A 16,720-nucleotide genomic window follows, 5' to 3' on the forward strand; every position below is an offset into this window, starting at 1 on the left:
AGGTGAAGTGTGAAGTCATCTAGAGTTAGGGCTTTGAAGCTCAAGCCCCAATCTAACAGTGTGGAGGTGGCCACTACAGAGGGTCCATCTCACCTAGACTCGGACACAAGAGCCAGGTCCTTGATCAGAGGGACGTCCCGAGGTGGCGAAGCTATCACCTCCAGAGTGGCAACCCCTGGTATCTCTGGAGGAATTGCTAGGTCCTCCGGGAGAGCCAAAACCCCTGGATCAGTGGACAAGGATGGTTCCTTTGCAACAACCCTTGCACCCAGAAAATACGCTGAAGTCAGAATCCTTAAGTGCAAGAACGACAAGAGTAAAAGAGGGAAACCATGCCTCACCCCTGCCAGCAGGAGCGGCCTCAGGGGTCCCTGTGACATCTTTGTCATCGGAGGGGTCAACAATCGCCCATGCCATGTCATGTCCCAAATCCGTAATCACATAATTAAGCATTATGTTTAATTTTGTGTGATTTTGTTTTGTAACTATACAGCAATTCATTTAAAGTCATTCGGATGAGATAAACTAATCTGAGATCTGAGAGAGAAAAGAATAGAAATAGCATTGGAAATACTTTGTTTCTCTAGCATGTGGGCCCCATTGGAGTTGGCCAACCATCCCTCCCTCTACCTCACGTGCAACCACCTGCTCCCACCCTCACTCCCGTGCTCAACCAGCCAAAGAAGCAAGGAGCAGCTCCCTCTCCCTTCCCTCTCAAGTACTCTCTCCATCCCTCCCTCAAATCAGCCCACAAGAACTTGGATTCGAGGTGAGCATGTGGTACCATCATGATCCTTAGCTCATAAGCTTCCTATCCATCCAATTCATTTGCTCTTTCCCGAAGGATTTGAGCCGATTTTGGTGTCTTTTGGTGTTTAGGGTTGAAATGTGAAGAACACCAGATTTCTTCGTCTCCTGAGCGATTTTCTCCGTTTCCTTCGTCACTCGGTGGTCACCAACCTCCACAAGCACTGTGGGTAAGTCCCTTAGGCTTATTCGTGATTTCGTTGGTCGATTTTGCAATGGAGTGAAGTTTATGAGTTCTTGATGTTTTGATGGAAATAGCTGAGTTTTGGTCGATTTCGGCTTATACGTGTGGTCCTATACAGTAGAGGAGGTCAAGACGATGCTCTAGGACCAAATCCCCACCCCAAAGGTCACCGGAATCATCGCTGGTGAGCTCACCAAGTGCCTCCGGCCACTCCCGACGGTTTGACCGCTGTTCCAGGAGTCTGATTGCCCCTCGGGCCGGTTTGACCGTCAGAACCCAAACCTCTCTATATGTTGGCAGTTTGACCGCAATTTTACTGCCGACCACGATTTCCTGTGGTCTGACCGTAACTCCCGGCGGTCTAACCACGGTCAACTCAGACAGTATCGTTTCAGCGTAGTTCATTGTTTGCTGAAACATGTAAAATTCATAAAAAATTCTACATAGCCCCAAAAATTATGAAACCAATTTCGCTGGTTTCATAATACCCTAATATACCTATTAAAAATATCCCTGTCTATGAAATAATTAATTAAATGTCTGAGATAAATTAATTAGGTTGAGGCTTCATTAATTCATTGTTAATTCTTACAAGTCCAAAAATTGTGAAACCAATTTTGCTAGTCTTCTTATGACTTGTTCTAGCTAGAAAAAATGTTTTCATGCTTTATAAGCATATTTTATGGTATTTCCTCATATGCGTGTTGTAGCATACATATTTGCACTTCATTCATACTCATCATTACATGCGCTCTCCCTTTTAGTGAACAAAGAACTAGAGCGTGATGCGGGTGTGAGTGAAGGTGGCAGTGAGCTCCCGCATTTCTGTGAATTCTGTGCGGGGAGTGTTAGGCAAACCCAAGTGCAGCAAGGCAAGCAACTAAGCATATTGCACCTTTGTTCAATTGAATGAAGTCTAAAAATGATGAACTATGCTTATGTATATTTGCATGTGTCGAGTCGAGATCGAGTACAAATGGGTAGATCCTATGAGGAACCCGGACACCGTAGACCGCTTGCGTCATTTAAGCATCGATCGTCAGTGTAGTCGGCTTTAGCACTTACCTTACTCACCAGATGCTGATCTAATGGTAAGGCAAGCCGAATACCTCTATAGATGTGATCATTTGGGCGTGAAAATCGACGGTGTGAGCGGGTAGGCTTGTAAAAGGTGCTAGTTTGCTCTGGGAGTAGTTCTAGTACCTCTGCGCCGAGCGATGCATGATCCAAATGGTTGGGGCTTAATGGGAAAGGTTGACATGAGTACCCTTTGTATGGACCTGTGTGGTCATGCAAGCCGTATGGTCCTTAAATTGTGTGGGTCTAGGAGTATCCCCCTGCAGGGTGTAAAAACATTTCGAAATACCGCACTCTCGGTCATGAGCATGCTTCTGTCCATTTGCATCGGTCGTAGAGTTTTTGGTCGATGATTGGATATGTGGGAGATGGTTAAGTTGGTCTTTGTTACATATATGTTCAATGGTTCCAGTTGTTTATGTTCAGTTGGTCATGGACGGGTAGAATTATGTTGTTGTTGGTTAAGTTAGTTGCTCGCATCTATGTGTCAAGGTTGCTTACCGCTTATATTTAACTTAACCATGTGACTTTTCCTTGCTAATGGCTCAATGCATAATCCTTGCAGTTGAGCTATGTATATGTGCTCTATATGGTTTAAGTCTTGCGAGTCCCTTCGTACTCATGCCTGCATTTTTAGGTGCTACCGGTGAGGAAGAGCCGGTATTTGGCTACTTCGTGCCTGCCGATCAGGGTGGCGGGCAAGAGTAGTTCATCCTACCCTCGGATGTCGTGCTTTTGGGGTGGAGCCTAAGGGTATGTGGCACCACTATCTTTTGCTGTATAGGTTTATGTTTCAACTACGTAGATGTTGTTGTCTTTTGTTGTAAATTGGTGTTAATGGTTGCATGGCTAAAGACTTGAAATATAAATGTTAATCACTTGCTCTTTATTAAGCTTGGTTGTGATTGCTTATGTTAGAAAAGGCATGTGTCCCGATCTTGAGAAAAAAATATGTGCACTACTCCTGCCCGCCACCCTGATCGGCAGGCACAAAGTAGCCGAACATCGCCCCTTCCTCACCAGCAGCAACTGAAACGCAAGCATGAGTACGAAGGGTACTCGTAAGACTTAAACCATATAGAGCACATAAACATAGCTCGACTCCAAAGATTATGCATTGAGCCATTAGCAAGGATAAAGTCACATAGTTATGTTAAATATAAGCGGTAAGCAATCTAGACATCTATATGTGAGCAACTAACTTAACCAACAACATAATTCTACCCTGCATATACTAACTGAACATAAAGGTAACCGTAACCAACATAAACATAATACTAGAACCAACATGAGCATATATGTAACCAAGAACCAACTCGTCCATCTCCCACATAACCAACCACAACCACAATCGAAACTCTACGACCAGGTGCAAATGAAACAATAGCATGCTCATGACCGAGAGCTCGGTATTTCGAAATGTTTATACACCCTGCAGGGGGATACTCCTAGACCCACACGACACGAGGACTATATGGCTTGTGCCACCGGTCCAAGTACACACAAGGGGGTACTCGTGACAACCTTTCCCAACCAGCCCCAACTATGTGGGGCATGCATCGCTCAGCGCGGCGACACTAGAACTACTCCCGGAGCAAACTAGTACCGCTTACAAGCCCACCCACTCACACCATCGATGTCCACGCCCACAAAGCCACAGCTGCGAAGGTATTCGGCTCGTCTTACCATTAGATTGACATGTGGTGAGTAAGGTAAGTGCTAAAGCCAACTACCCCGACGATCGGCCTTAAACGATGCAAGCGGCCTACGGTGTCTGGGTTCCCTTTCCAAACTACCCCGGACTTTCCTTGAGGGCAGATGACACCCCTAACACCGCCCACATCTCGTCTCATACTCACCACTCAACCAACCATCATCAACCCATATACAACATTGTGATCATAACAAAAGTAAATAATGCCTATGCTTGCGAATGATGAAACCATTCACCGCTCGACTTCTACCGAAAGACTTATGCATTGCTAAGCATTTCGATTAATTTGTAATCTAGACAACAACATATTCAAGGCTACAAGGGTATGGATAAACAACATCTCAAGGTAGAGGATATGCAATTCAACATAGGATCTACCCATTTATACCCGACAATGACTCACTAAACATGCAAACATACACAAGCATAATTTATCAATTTTAGACTTTATTCAATTCAATTAAACGGGTGCAATATGCAAACATAATAGGTTGCTTGCCTTGGTGCACTGGTTCACAAAGGTGCAGCGCTTCGGGATCGATGGATCGGCGTGCTCTAAGAAACATAACGTGTGCAATGATAAGCACAAATGAAATGCAACAATGTAAGTCACAAGGTGCAAACGATGAAATGTCATTAAAATATGCTCTAAAATGTAGGAAAACATTTTTACTAGCTAGAAAAAGTCATAAGAAGACTAGCAAAATTGGTTTCATCCATTTTGGACTGGTAAAGAATTAATGAAGCTTAAGCCTAATTAATTAGCCTCAAAAAGCTAATTAATTATTTTCAGGATGGAGATATTTTTAACAGGTAGAGAATGTTACAATGAAACCAACAAAATTTGTTTCATGATTTTTGAAGTTTATATGAATTAATTATGAATTTTACAAGTCATCAGTAGAGGAGAAAAAACCTCTGATGAACAGTGAACCCGGATACTCCGGTACCCGGAGACTCCGGGTGATTCTCCGGCAGCGCCTCTCTGTTATTTCCGGCTGGGGCTCACCCGGAGACTCCGGACTAGTCCGGAAACTCCAGGTTAGGCCCAGAAACACCCGTTTTGAGCCGAAAAATGCCTGTTTTGATTTGCAATTTTCTCCAATCCAAAAAAGGAATATGTTTAAGATAGTTCAAGGGTTCTAGAACTCACTTAACAACCTAGCAACTCCATTCCTAACTCAAATTCATCCAATTCCTCAATTTAGGGTTAAACTCACAAAAACTCATGAATTTTACTCTTTTGCGAAATCGACCAATCGAATCATGAATTTCGGCCATGGGGAGCCTAAGGGACTTACCCACGGCACTTTTGAAGGTTAGTGGCCACCGGGTGATGAAGAAAATGGTGGGAAATCAAAGAATTCTGGCGTTCTTCACTTTTCAACCATAACACCAAAAGACATCCAAATCGGCTCAAATCCTTCGGGAATGAGCAAACAAATTGGAGGACGTAATGGTACCACATACTCACCTCGAATCCTTCTCTTGAGCTCGGATTTTGGGAGAGAATGAAAGAGGATGTGAGAGGGAGAGAGAGCTCTTGCTCCCTTTGCCTTGGTTGGTGGGGAGCACGGGTGGGAGTGAGGAGGAGAGAGAGAGGAGCAGGTGGGGCTGCTCCAAGGGAGTGAGTGGGGTGGTTGACCCACATGTGGGGCCCACATATTAGGGAAAAAGTCTATTTTGACTGTGAATTCAATCATTTTCTCTCCCAAATTCGATTCTCTCATCCGATTGACATGAAATGAATTGCGCTAGAGTTATAAAAAAATACACAAAATTAAACATAATGCTTATGAAGCATAATTATGCTTAATTATGTGATTATGGAATTTGGGACGTGATAGGGTGTGAGGTGCTAATCCGTAGCGGCGTCATGCGACTGCGTGATCGCTAGCGATGGATTCTGACTAAGGTGGCGCGAACGCGGAACCGGCTGTACACAGTGTCGTTGAGCGTCACACAGCCCATTTGCATGTCAGCGACGATCGGCCACGACGAAGCCTGGCAGTGGCACACCCGTTTCGGGCACTTGAACTTCGATGCACTGCACAGGATGGCGAGGACCAGCATGGTGCACGGTCTCCCGTGCATTGAACAGTGGTCTCGTCGGGAAGCAGAGGTGTGCTTTGTTCCCGCAAGACGCCAAGTACTGAGCTCAGGATCGCATCGACCTCGTGCACGGAGATTTGTGCGATCCTATCACGCTGGCCACTCATGGCGGAAAGATGTATTTCCTCTTGCTCGTCGACGACATGAGCCGATACATGTGGGTGGTGCTGCTCCAGTCCAAGGATGAAGCGGCGGTAGCAATCAAGAAGTTTTAGGTCGACGTAGAAGTGGAGACAGGGAGAAATCTGCACGTGCTCCGTACTGATCGGGGCGGTGAGTTCACTTCTGTGGAGTTTGGGGAGTACTATGCTAATTGTGGAGTGCAGCGACAACTCACGACGCCCTACTCGCCACAGCAAAATGGTGTCATCGAGCGGCGAAATCAGACGATCGTGTCCATGGAACGGTGTCTGCTCAAGGCGAAGAAGGTGCCTGGTCCATTCTGGGGGGAGTCAGTAAGCACTACCGTGTTCATCCTAAACTGCTTCCTAACCCAGAGCTTGTCCGGCATGTCACCGTACGAAGCTTGGCACGGGAAGAAGCCAACGGTGCATTTCTTCAGAACTTTCAGCTGCGTCGCACACGTTAAGGTAACATGCCCCAATCTGAGGAAATTTGATGATCGCAGCGCCCCCATGGTGTTGATCAGCTATGATGTCGAGTCCAAGGCTTATCAGGTGTATGACCCGGCGAGCAACCGTGTCTGTGTTGACACGCGATGTTGTGTTCGACGAAGTGGCATGCTGGGACTGGGGCAGTTCCAAAGCGGCTCCGTCCTTGTTCGCCATGGAGTACACATCACCCATCGCAATAGTGTGCAGAGGCATCACCATGCCAGTACAAGGGGGAGCAGCATCACTTTCTGCATCTGAGCCGGTCACGTCACGTGCACAGACACCCGAGCCAGACACGCTCACGCCGACGTGCGCTCCACCAACCCCTGAGTCTGATGCCGTGGAGTTTGTGTCTCCTCCGCCCGATGTGGTACCTGCGGCCGTGATCGGTGACGACGAGGCGCTACGACGCTACCGTCAACAATGTGTACGCCACGATTGACGAGCATGTGCTGGACCCAGAGGAGCTCCTGCTCGCTACCGGTGATGAGATAATAACGTTTCAGGAGGCCAAGCCTCATGCTTGTTGGCAAAAGGCAATGCTCGATGAGCTGGGCTCGATCGTTAAGAACCGCACTTGGACTCTTACCGAGTTGCCTGTAGGGAGGAAGCCGATCGAGCTGAAGTGAATTTTCAAGCTGAAGAAGAACAATGCTAGCGAGGTGATTAAGCACAAAGCTAGGCTTGTGGCGAAGGGCTATGTCCAGCATGCGGGGATCGACTTTGATGAAGTATTTGCTCCTGTGGCTCAATTAGACTCAGTCAGAGTGCTATTGGTAGTCACGACGCATTGGCATTCTTGAACAGTGACCTGGACGAAGAAGTGTACGTGGCGCAACCGCCTGGTTTCGTGCGCGACAAAGACGAACACAAAGTGCTACGCCTGCACAAGGCACAATATGGGCTTCGCCAAGCTCGTCATGTGTGGAATGCCAAGCTCTACGATACTTTGTTATCGCTTGGGTTTCACAGGAATGAGTCAGAGTACGCGATGTACACTCGGGGCACCAGCGACGAGCGGTTGCTACTCGGCTTGTATGTGGACGATCTCATCGTCACGGGGGCACACACCGGGCGATTGCTCGGTTCAAGGACGAGATGAAGGCTCGGTTTCAGATGAGCGACCTCGGCAAGTTGAGCTACTATCTCGGCATAGAAGTTCAGTAGGGCGCTGGCGGGATCACTCTGCGCTAGAGCACGTACGTGGCCAAGGTCTTGGAGAAGGTCGGCATGACCGGATGCAATCTGGCTCATGTGCCGATGGAGCCATGGCTGAAACTAAGCAAGGTGAGCTCAAATCCGTTGGTGGACACAACCATGTACCGGAGCATCATGGGGAGTCTCCTATACTTAGTCCACACACGGCCAGACATCACGTTCGCCGTCGGCTATGTCAGCTGTTTCATGGAGTTGCTGACCACCGAGCACTAGAGCGCCGTCAAGCACATACTCAGGTATATTGCCGGCACGTTGACCTATGGCTGTCGTTATGTTAGGGGCAATGCAGAAGCCAAGCTCATCGGGTACAGTGACGCCGACATGGCTGGCGACATTGATGATAGGAAGAGCACCACCGGCATAGTGTTCCTTCTTTGGGGGAGCCCAGTTAGCTGGCAATCACAGAAGCAAAAGGTGGTTGTATTATTGTCCTGTGAAGCGGAGTATATCGCTGCGACCACGGTAGCATGCCAAGGTGTTTGGCTCGCGTAGCTGCTCAAAGATTTGCTCGGCAAGGAGACCTGCGACGCTACTCTGCTCGTCGACAACAAATCTGCTATTCAGTTGTGCAAGAATCCAGTATTTCACGACCAGAGTAAGCACATTGAGATGCGCTACCATTTCATTAGGCAGTGCGTCGACGGCGGCAAGATCGACGTCGACTACATCAACACCGACAAACAGCTGGCGGACATACTTACAAAATCACTCGGGCGGGTCAAGTTCCAAGGCCTGAGTGCGAAGCCCGGCGTCGTCAACACCTGAAGCAACTAGATTAGGGAGAGTTTGTGAGTTAATTACGTTGCTTCAGCTATTTTCCCGTTAGCTAGTTTTAGTTTTCAGTCTAATAACGCACGAGGGCACGATCTGTGTGCATGCCGTGTACGTAGCTAGCTGTGACCGTGTCAAGCGCATGATCGTTTTTCGTGGGATGGCACGAAGTGCGGATCGTGCGCAAAGCTTGGCATGGCCGTCTCTCTGGTTAGTTCATCGCATGCATAAAAGGAGACAAAGAATGAATAGAAAAGCTGCAACGTCTTACGCAGCCCAAATCCACCGAGTTCTTGTGTTGTGATTCTTGCGAGAGTTCGTAGTTAGGGTGAGCATTCTTTGCCTTGTTAGTTCTCATGTAATGGAGACTCTCATAAGCTGAGATGATATTATCCGTGATTAATCTCCCTGGTACAAAGGCTGACTGCTCTAGAGAGATAATATCCGAGAGAATAAGCTTCAACCGGTTGGCCAAAACTTTTGAGACAATCTTATATATAACGTTATAGGGGCTAATAGGTCAGTATTGGCTCAAAGAAGTAGGATTAGTAACTTTAGGAATCAGTACAATGAAGGTTTTATCAATTACCTCAGCACTATCCTCTCCACAGAGTACTCGCAGCACTGTATCCGTCACCTCTTCACCACATACACTCCAATGTCGTTTGTAGAAGTGCGCCGGGAAGCCATCCGGCCCGGTGCTTTTGTTGGGAACATTTGGAACAGGGCTCATTTGACCTCATTGGGTGTATATGGTTTAGCAAGATCATCATTCATTGCTTCTATTACCTTTCGTGGGACTGCGGCTAATAGAGCTTTCAAGTCCTCTAGTCCTTCGGAAGTATACAAAGAGCTGTAAAAATCTCTTGTCATGACTCGGAGTTTCGTGTCATTCTTAGTGATCGACCTGTCCGGGCAGGCAAGCCTTGTGATCTTATTTTTCTTTTTCCTCTGAGAAGCACACTTATGAAAAAACCGAGTATTATTATCACCCTCTTTTAACCATTGGACTCTGCTTCGCTGTCTCCACATAATCTCCACTCTATAGTACATTTCGGCTAGCTTGTCGAGGGTTTTAATTTCCTCACGTGACGCACCAAGGCGTCCTGACACACGCACGTTCTGCAAGTTTTTCTTTCAGGTCCTTTATCATCTTCACCACACTACCAAAAGAAGAGCGACTCCAGGTTTGCAAGTTCCCTGAGAGCCTCTTCAATTTATCATGTATGTCACCTATAGTGTGTACTTTTCCTTCCACGGGAGGAGAAAGGAAGAAGGCTTTGCCTATAGATGAACTAACTGCTCAAGAACCTGGAACTAAAGGACGAGGAGCTCGAAGACGTGGTTCTGGAGGATGAAATAAAGGAGATGAAGCAGGAGTCGAAGTGGCTAGCGGTGGCTAGAGTGAACACTTGCAAAGGGTTCATCGTTCCTGCCTTCTACTCTACGATGCGCTTCGACTGGGCGCTTGCTCGCGACGTCAATGTTCCGTGCATGGGTTTTCTGATCCCCTCGCGCCGGAGCTCCAAACCATAGCAGTTTGGGCTCAGGTCCATGGCGTCCCGGAGGCATACAGGAAGCCGGCAGTTGTTGATAGGCTGACAGCGAAGGTTGGAAAGGGCAAGGTTATCCAAACGCAGATGAACAATATTCGCCGTAACGATGGAGATTACGTCAGGTTTCGTGTTGAAATTGACGTTCGCAAATCACTGACTAGGTTTGTCCTTCTGACTCCCCATGGTGAAGAGCGGATGCTGCTACCGATCAAGTATGAGAAGATTCCGGATTTTTGCGAGATTTGTGGTATTCTTGGGCGCAATCACCTAGCTAGAATGCGGTACGGGAGAACACGAAGAGAAGGAATTTCAGTACGGTGATTGGCTCTTGGCTAACAGGAGCTTCCGTGCTAACGCTAATCCTAATTCGAACCCGACTCAAAGCCCTAACCCAAAGCCTTACCCGCAGCCAGCGGGCAGGGGAGGGGCTCACGGTGGGAGAGGCGGGCCTCCTGGTGGACGTAGCACGGGAGGACACAAGGGGTGGAGATACGAGCCTAAAAAAACGTACCTCCGCGGAAGCCGGGCTTGATGAAGAACATACGGAGGAGGAGCTTCATGACACAACTACTAGCCCATTAAAGACAATCCAGGACAAGGATGGTAATGCGGTTGAGTCGTCAGCGAACAGGCAGCTTGTAATACAGGCTTCAGAGAATGTTGGATCATCTTCAGGAACCGGAAAGTACAGCTGCGCGTACTTCGCAGCTCCCTAAAGAAGAATACTGTATCGGCGGGCTCCCTCGAGGATTGCCGGCGGTCACAATGAGTCTACTATGTTGGAATTGTCGCAGTTTGGGCAACACCGTGACAATTCGAGAACTTCGCCAGTTTCTAAAGGAGTTTGCCCCAGCGATTTTTTGCGTTGTTGGGACCCAAGTGTCGAAGAAGGAAGCGGTACTACTGTAGTAGATACTGTAGCAGCAGTAGTGTAGTATACTGTAGCAGTGCAATTTTACTGTTCGTAGGTTACTGTAGTGACAGATCTGAGCTCTCCATTTTTTTATCGGATGGTGCACGTTCACATTAATGCAGAGGGCTGTAGCCTCTCTGCATTGGCTCTAATGCAGAGGATCTCAATCCGTCGAAGAATCGTGTGGAAGGTTTGACAAGGACAGAGCATATGACTATCCTCCATTACATTTTTAACAGCTGCGTACCGATCAATAAAGTACTTATAAGTCTCATGCAAAATGCCTTCTACATTTCCAACAAGTGGGAGAGACTTCATTCCTTGTATGACCCAGTTATAAACCTCAGCAAGATTTGTTGTCATTACTCCATATCTTATTCCACCAATATCGTACAGCAAAGCCCATTTTTCATTTGGCTCATTACGTATCTACTGTGAAAAGCTCCTAATAGCTGACTCTGACCTCCTTACTATCTGCGGAGTATCTGTTGGGAGAGGTCCAAGAGCTATTGGTTCATCACCAGTTGGTGCAGCCTCTGCTGTCTGTTTTAGAGTTAGTTCGTCTAGTCTTGCCCATAGGGTATTAAACTTTCGTTGTTGGTTTTGACTACACAACTTTTTGAAAAGCTTCATCAACTCTTTGTTTTTGAACTGTCTGTAGAAGTTCTCACTCATATGGCGCATGCATCACCTGCTCTTCAAGTCGGGCCACTGTGCTGCTACACCTCGTCGAACACTACCATGAATCAGACACACATCTGGCCGGTCAAGAACAATAGCATATTTCACCCGCTCAAGGAACCAATACCAGCTATCCCTGTTCTCACTCTCCACGAAAGCAAATCCCAGTGGCAAGACTTGGTTGTTACCATCGACCCCAATTGCAGACAATATCTGTTCTTTGTACTTCCCAGTCAGAAATGTTCCATCCAGGCATATGATGGGTCAACAGTACCAAAATGATTTGATGGTTGCAGCGAATGCAAAGAAAGCACGCTGCAATACTCGTTTCTCGCTGTAATCCGCATCAGTCGAGGGGTAATGCTTGATATCATAGTAGTTGTCTGGGTTCCTTCCACAAATTGTTCCTTCCTCAATAGCCTTCTGTTTCGCCCTCTATGCTTTCACATAGTTTATTGTGTACTGGAATCTTTGCTCAATAGTATGGATTATTGATCGTGGCTCATATCTTAGGTTGTCCACAATCTCCCCGTACATCACATTAGCAATAAAGACAGATGATAAGTTCCGGTGGGCGAACTCTATTTCCGCAATATGACAATTATGTTCCTTGACTATTGAGCACTGCTAGTAGTCTATCCATTTTCCTCTGAATGTGTGCACCCACCAAGGACATTGAGGCACCAAACACTTCACATCATACTCCCTTTTACTGAATTTAACAACCTTGAACTGCCTTCGAAGAGACAGCAACCAGAATTTAACTACATCAATAACTGCCTCCTTTGTAGGGTACATAGCACCCTGAGACACCTCATTCTCATGGTACTGTCACGGTGTCCAATCAGTCTCGCTAACCACTAGCTTTGAAAATTCATGATCTCTCCACTCTGCAGGCACTGGAGCATTACCCTCCTCGTCAGATGAATCCCCATCGGCAAGGCCTTCCTCCAACTCCATCTCTTCAATGATGCTAGAGATATGCTCCCCCTCATCGGCTACACCCATCGATTGTATCTCAGGAATATCCCCAACATCTGCCCTGGTCCTGACATTAACCAGATCTGATTCATCTTCCACTGTCTCACTTGGTCCCGCTACTGCTTCCGCAGAGTTCACCTCCGTTTAATCTTTCAGGTACGCCTCAGCTAATAAAATTAGAGGCAGGCCACATTCACAAGATATATCTATATACTGCCTCCAAGTTGATGTGGCTTCGATCGGAACAAACTCGCCAAAGTATCCATGACTAGCACGGCTGATGACAGCTTTCAGCTTAAGCTCATGTTGCTACGGATCCAGTTTGAAAAACCGGCAAGTAGCAGTGGAAGCAAGCAAAGCAAGTAAAGCAATCAAATCCTATCTTTTTCACTAGTTCCATGGGATCTATAACGAACGGATCTGCCACGAGCCACTTGCACACATCCGCAATGGTCCTCTCATTAGTTTTACTAAGACTCTTCATGACATAACGAAATCCAGACAGATCTACACCGTTAGGACCGTACCTAATTTCACCCTCACCATAATATATCTGAAAAATTAATTTATCTGCCATTCCTGGAAACATCTGCAAATATAATTAATGTTAAGACCGACAAACTATATTTCTCAGTATCGGAGATAAAAAATTTACCGACACCGATTCATACATAACAATAGGTTTTTCAATAATACCCCTACCCAAACTTACCTACAAATATTACTCTATACAATATACATTTAATAGCTATCCTACCATGTCGGAATTAATATTCACAGTATACTACCATTTTCTAAACGCTACATCCTAGGTCATACTATTATCATACAGTACTAGTTCCTATATCACACAATACTATCATACAATTATTACTCTATACAATCTATATATTCAAAACTAACATACTACAAATAATATTCTGTATTTCACCGCTATCCTACCATGTCATAAGTAAAATTGACAATTTTCTACTAAATACAGTATTTTCTAAACCCTAGGTCATACATGTCTAAAACCTTTATCATATACTATTACTGCACTAATTAACAACAATAAAAGTATAGAAGAACTTACCGAAAAGTGATCTTCAAATCCGCTGATCAAATACAGCAGGGCTTCACCGCGCTCTCTTCCTCTCCTCTTCTCTCTTCTCTCCTCTCTCTTCGGAGTTTTTTCTTTTTCCGGATTAAAACGAGAATTTCACCTCATTTTTGGGCTTTTTATAGAGGAGGGAGCAAGGGGGGAGGCGGGCAGGCAGCCACCTTACCGCCCTCTCAGAGGGCTCAGGGGGCTGCAGACGCCTAGTTTTATAATTTTTTTCACGAAGAATCTATTTATTTAAATTTTTAATGAAAAAATATAAAAATAAAAAAACTCTTTCTTTTGAGATGGTCTAGCTTGGCTGATTGGGCCTTCCCTTTGTTCTACCTCTGGGCCCACGCACACCGTCCTCAGCCGGCCCATACCATCCCCGAACCCTAAACACACCCGTTCAGCACATCTGTACCGTCCAACCCCCATCCGACGCCCTGCAACCAAACACCACCTTATATAAATTCCTGCTCCGCCTCCACAAAACCCTAGCTAAGAGCAGCCGCAGTGGCAGTGCCCCCCCCCCCCCCCCTCTGTCTTCCTCTCCTCCCCCGCGGCGGCGACCGCGACGGCAGCATGGCGGATTCAACGGCGAGGACAGTGAAGGATGTGAACCCGCACGAGTTCGTCAAAGCGTACTCCGCCCACCTCAAGCGCTCCGGCAAGGTAACGGCGCCTGACTCGATCTATTCCCTTCTGATCCGACGCTGCAGTTCGACCTGGCTCATTGATGGATCGTAGAGTGGTGGGCGAGTGCACCGGATTCCCGTTGCTTTTGCAGTTGAGGTCGATCCTGTTATATGTTGGCCCTATCGTGCGTCTTAGTATCTTTATTACACAAGTAGAAGAATCTAGCGTTTGCTTGAAAAAACCAACTGGATTCCGTGGTTTGATGGTTTTGTCGAACTCTAGTTTGGTTCGTACCATGCGAACAAACCATTTGGGTGGTATTCCGAACTGTATGATTAATGTATCAGGATGAGTAGATATACATGCGACTCGAGTTATTAGGTGCAGCGCTGCTGGAAACGTCCTTCACCTTCTATGTTGTGTGACTTGTGGTCATTTGAATGGTATGTTGGACCTTGAATTTTTCAAGCATCAGATGCTTCTTTTTTTAACTTTCAGAATTCGTTAGGGCATAGACAACGCTGTTCCGCTGGTTTTTTGGGTCTATGTGGAAGGTCAATGCTTTCTGCTGTTCTAGGTTTGGTTTATTTTGTTAAAGTCTATTTAGATTTTAGCCTCGTCAAAGTGTTAGTGTGGAGAGAACCTCTAATTGTATGGGCCTATTTGTAAAGGGGGTTTTATGATCCAAATCCTTTGGATTTAGACACATTTAATTTAGTGCTGGAGATTCCCTGAGCGATCCCCTCTCCCAAAAGCTGGAAAATGAGGTGTGATTTATTTTGTTTAAGTCTATCAGATCCGTCAATGATTAGTCTGGAGAGAACCTCTAATTGAAAGGGTGCTGTTGGGAAAGGGTGGTTTTAGGATCCAATTCTTAAGATTGAAACAAATTTGAATTGTATTATGAGAATTCCATGAGCAGTTCCCCTCATCCAAACAGGCCCGAAATGACTATGATATAGCTTGTTCTGTTGATATTGCAACAAATATTCTCTTGTGAATAATATGTTGTTCATTATGTTTGGCTGAAATGTTTCATGTCTTCATTCTTGAGCTTGTTCAATGGAGTGTGGAATCAAAATCTTCATTATAAGTTTTGGAGTTACAAGGAACCAACCTTACCTATCATGTGAGCAAACAGTTAGATAGAGAGGTGAAATGGGAAATGTTTGTTTCCCATGCATTAGTTATGTCTCCTGAAGCTTGGTATAGGCTGTTAAATATTTTCTGTATTCCCCTGTGGAATTTCGAATCATTAAAATGCTGCATTTTCTTTCAGATGGAGCTCCCTGAGTGGGTTGACATTGTGAAGACTGCAAAGTTCAAGGAGCTCCCTCCTTATGACGCTGACTGGTACTACATCAGGGCTGGTGAGGAATCTTGTTCTTCTTTGATGGCATTTATGAACTTTAACATCTTATTATTGCTCTTCTAATCAGAGTTCACTTTCTTTCCCCACAGCTTCGATTGCAAGGAAGATCTATCTGAGGCAAGGCATTGGTGTGGGTGGGTTCCAGAAGATCTACGGTGGCCGCCAGAGGAACGGCTCACGCCCACCGCACTTCTGCAAGAGCAGTGGTGCCATATCACGCAACATCCTGCAGCAGTTGCAGAAGATGGGCATCGTTGATGTTGATCCTAAGGGGTAATTCAACTGCTTAGTGCCATTTTCTAGCGTAATATTTTTTACTAGTTGTTGATGTATGCTTTATCTCTGTTCTTCTGTGTGTTGCAGTGGTAGGCTCATCACCTCCCAGGGAAGGCGTGATCTGGACCAAGTGGCTGGAAGGGTTGCTGTTGCCCCTTGAGCAGTTTCATCTTCTATTTCAATGATGTCATGTTTGATGGTTGAGATGGCTACATTTTATTTGCAGTTTTGAATTAGGGCTTGCATGCCTTTGTGGGTTCAGAGAATTTAAAGTTGCATGCATCTAGTTATGGCGCTGCACTATATTTTCCCAAATGCCTAATGCAATATCAGGACTCAATTCTAGAACCAAAGAAAAGTATGTTTTGGAAGTGCCTTTGATTATGTCCATGTTGTGTTTTCCTTGTGGTGCAGATCTCTAATGCCACTGCTTTTGACATTGATGGTTCTATGCCAGTTCCGAATTCCTCTGGTTAAATTCTGCTTGTTGGGTTCGAGATGTTTGTGTGAGCAGGGAAGTCGTTTGGTGGTTTCGTGTCATCAGAAAAGTAACTATTTAATTTGAAATCTATTATTGAGCATCTGACGTGCTGCGTGGATCATCTGCATATTATCGTGTACGTAGTTTGTAGTTAGTGACAAAAATAACAATCTAGTTACATCTATAAAGCTTCGTTGCCCCAAAAAAGGACACCAAAAAGGACCCTTCATTTATCATGCA

General features: G+C 45.9%; 1 protein-coding gene across 1 annotated transcript; it reads left to right on the plus strand.

Annotated features, from left to right (window-relative positions):
- The first annotated feature begins 14,223 nt into the window (after positions 1 to 14,223).
- On the plus strand, positions 14,224 to 16,383 carry LOC133912716 (small ribosomal subunit protein eS19). The gene is made up of 4 exons (XM_062355595.1): positions 14,224 to 14,387; positions 15,631 to 15,721; positions 15,813 to 15,996; positions 16,087 to 16,383. Exons 1-4 carry the CDS (start codon positions 14,298 to 14,300, stop codon positions 16,157 to 16,159), a joined length of 438 nt encoding a protein of 145 aa, XP_062211579.1. The 5' UTR covers positions 14,224 to 14,297; the 3' UTR covers positions 16,160 to 16,383.
- Positions 16,384 to 16,720: the final 337 nt, after the last annotated feature.

Source organism: Phragmites australis, chromosome 3 (genome assembly GCF_958298935.1).
Source record: "Phragmites australis chromosome 3, lpPhrAust1.1, whole genome shotgun sequence".
Classification (NCBI taxonomy): domain Eukaryota; kingdom Viridiplantae; phylum Streptophyta; class Magnoliopsida; order Poales; family Poaceae; genus Phragmites; species Phragmites australis.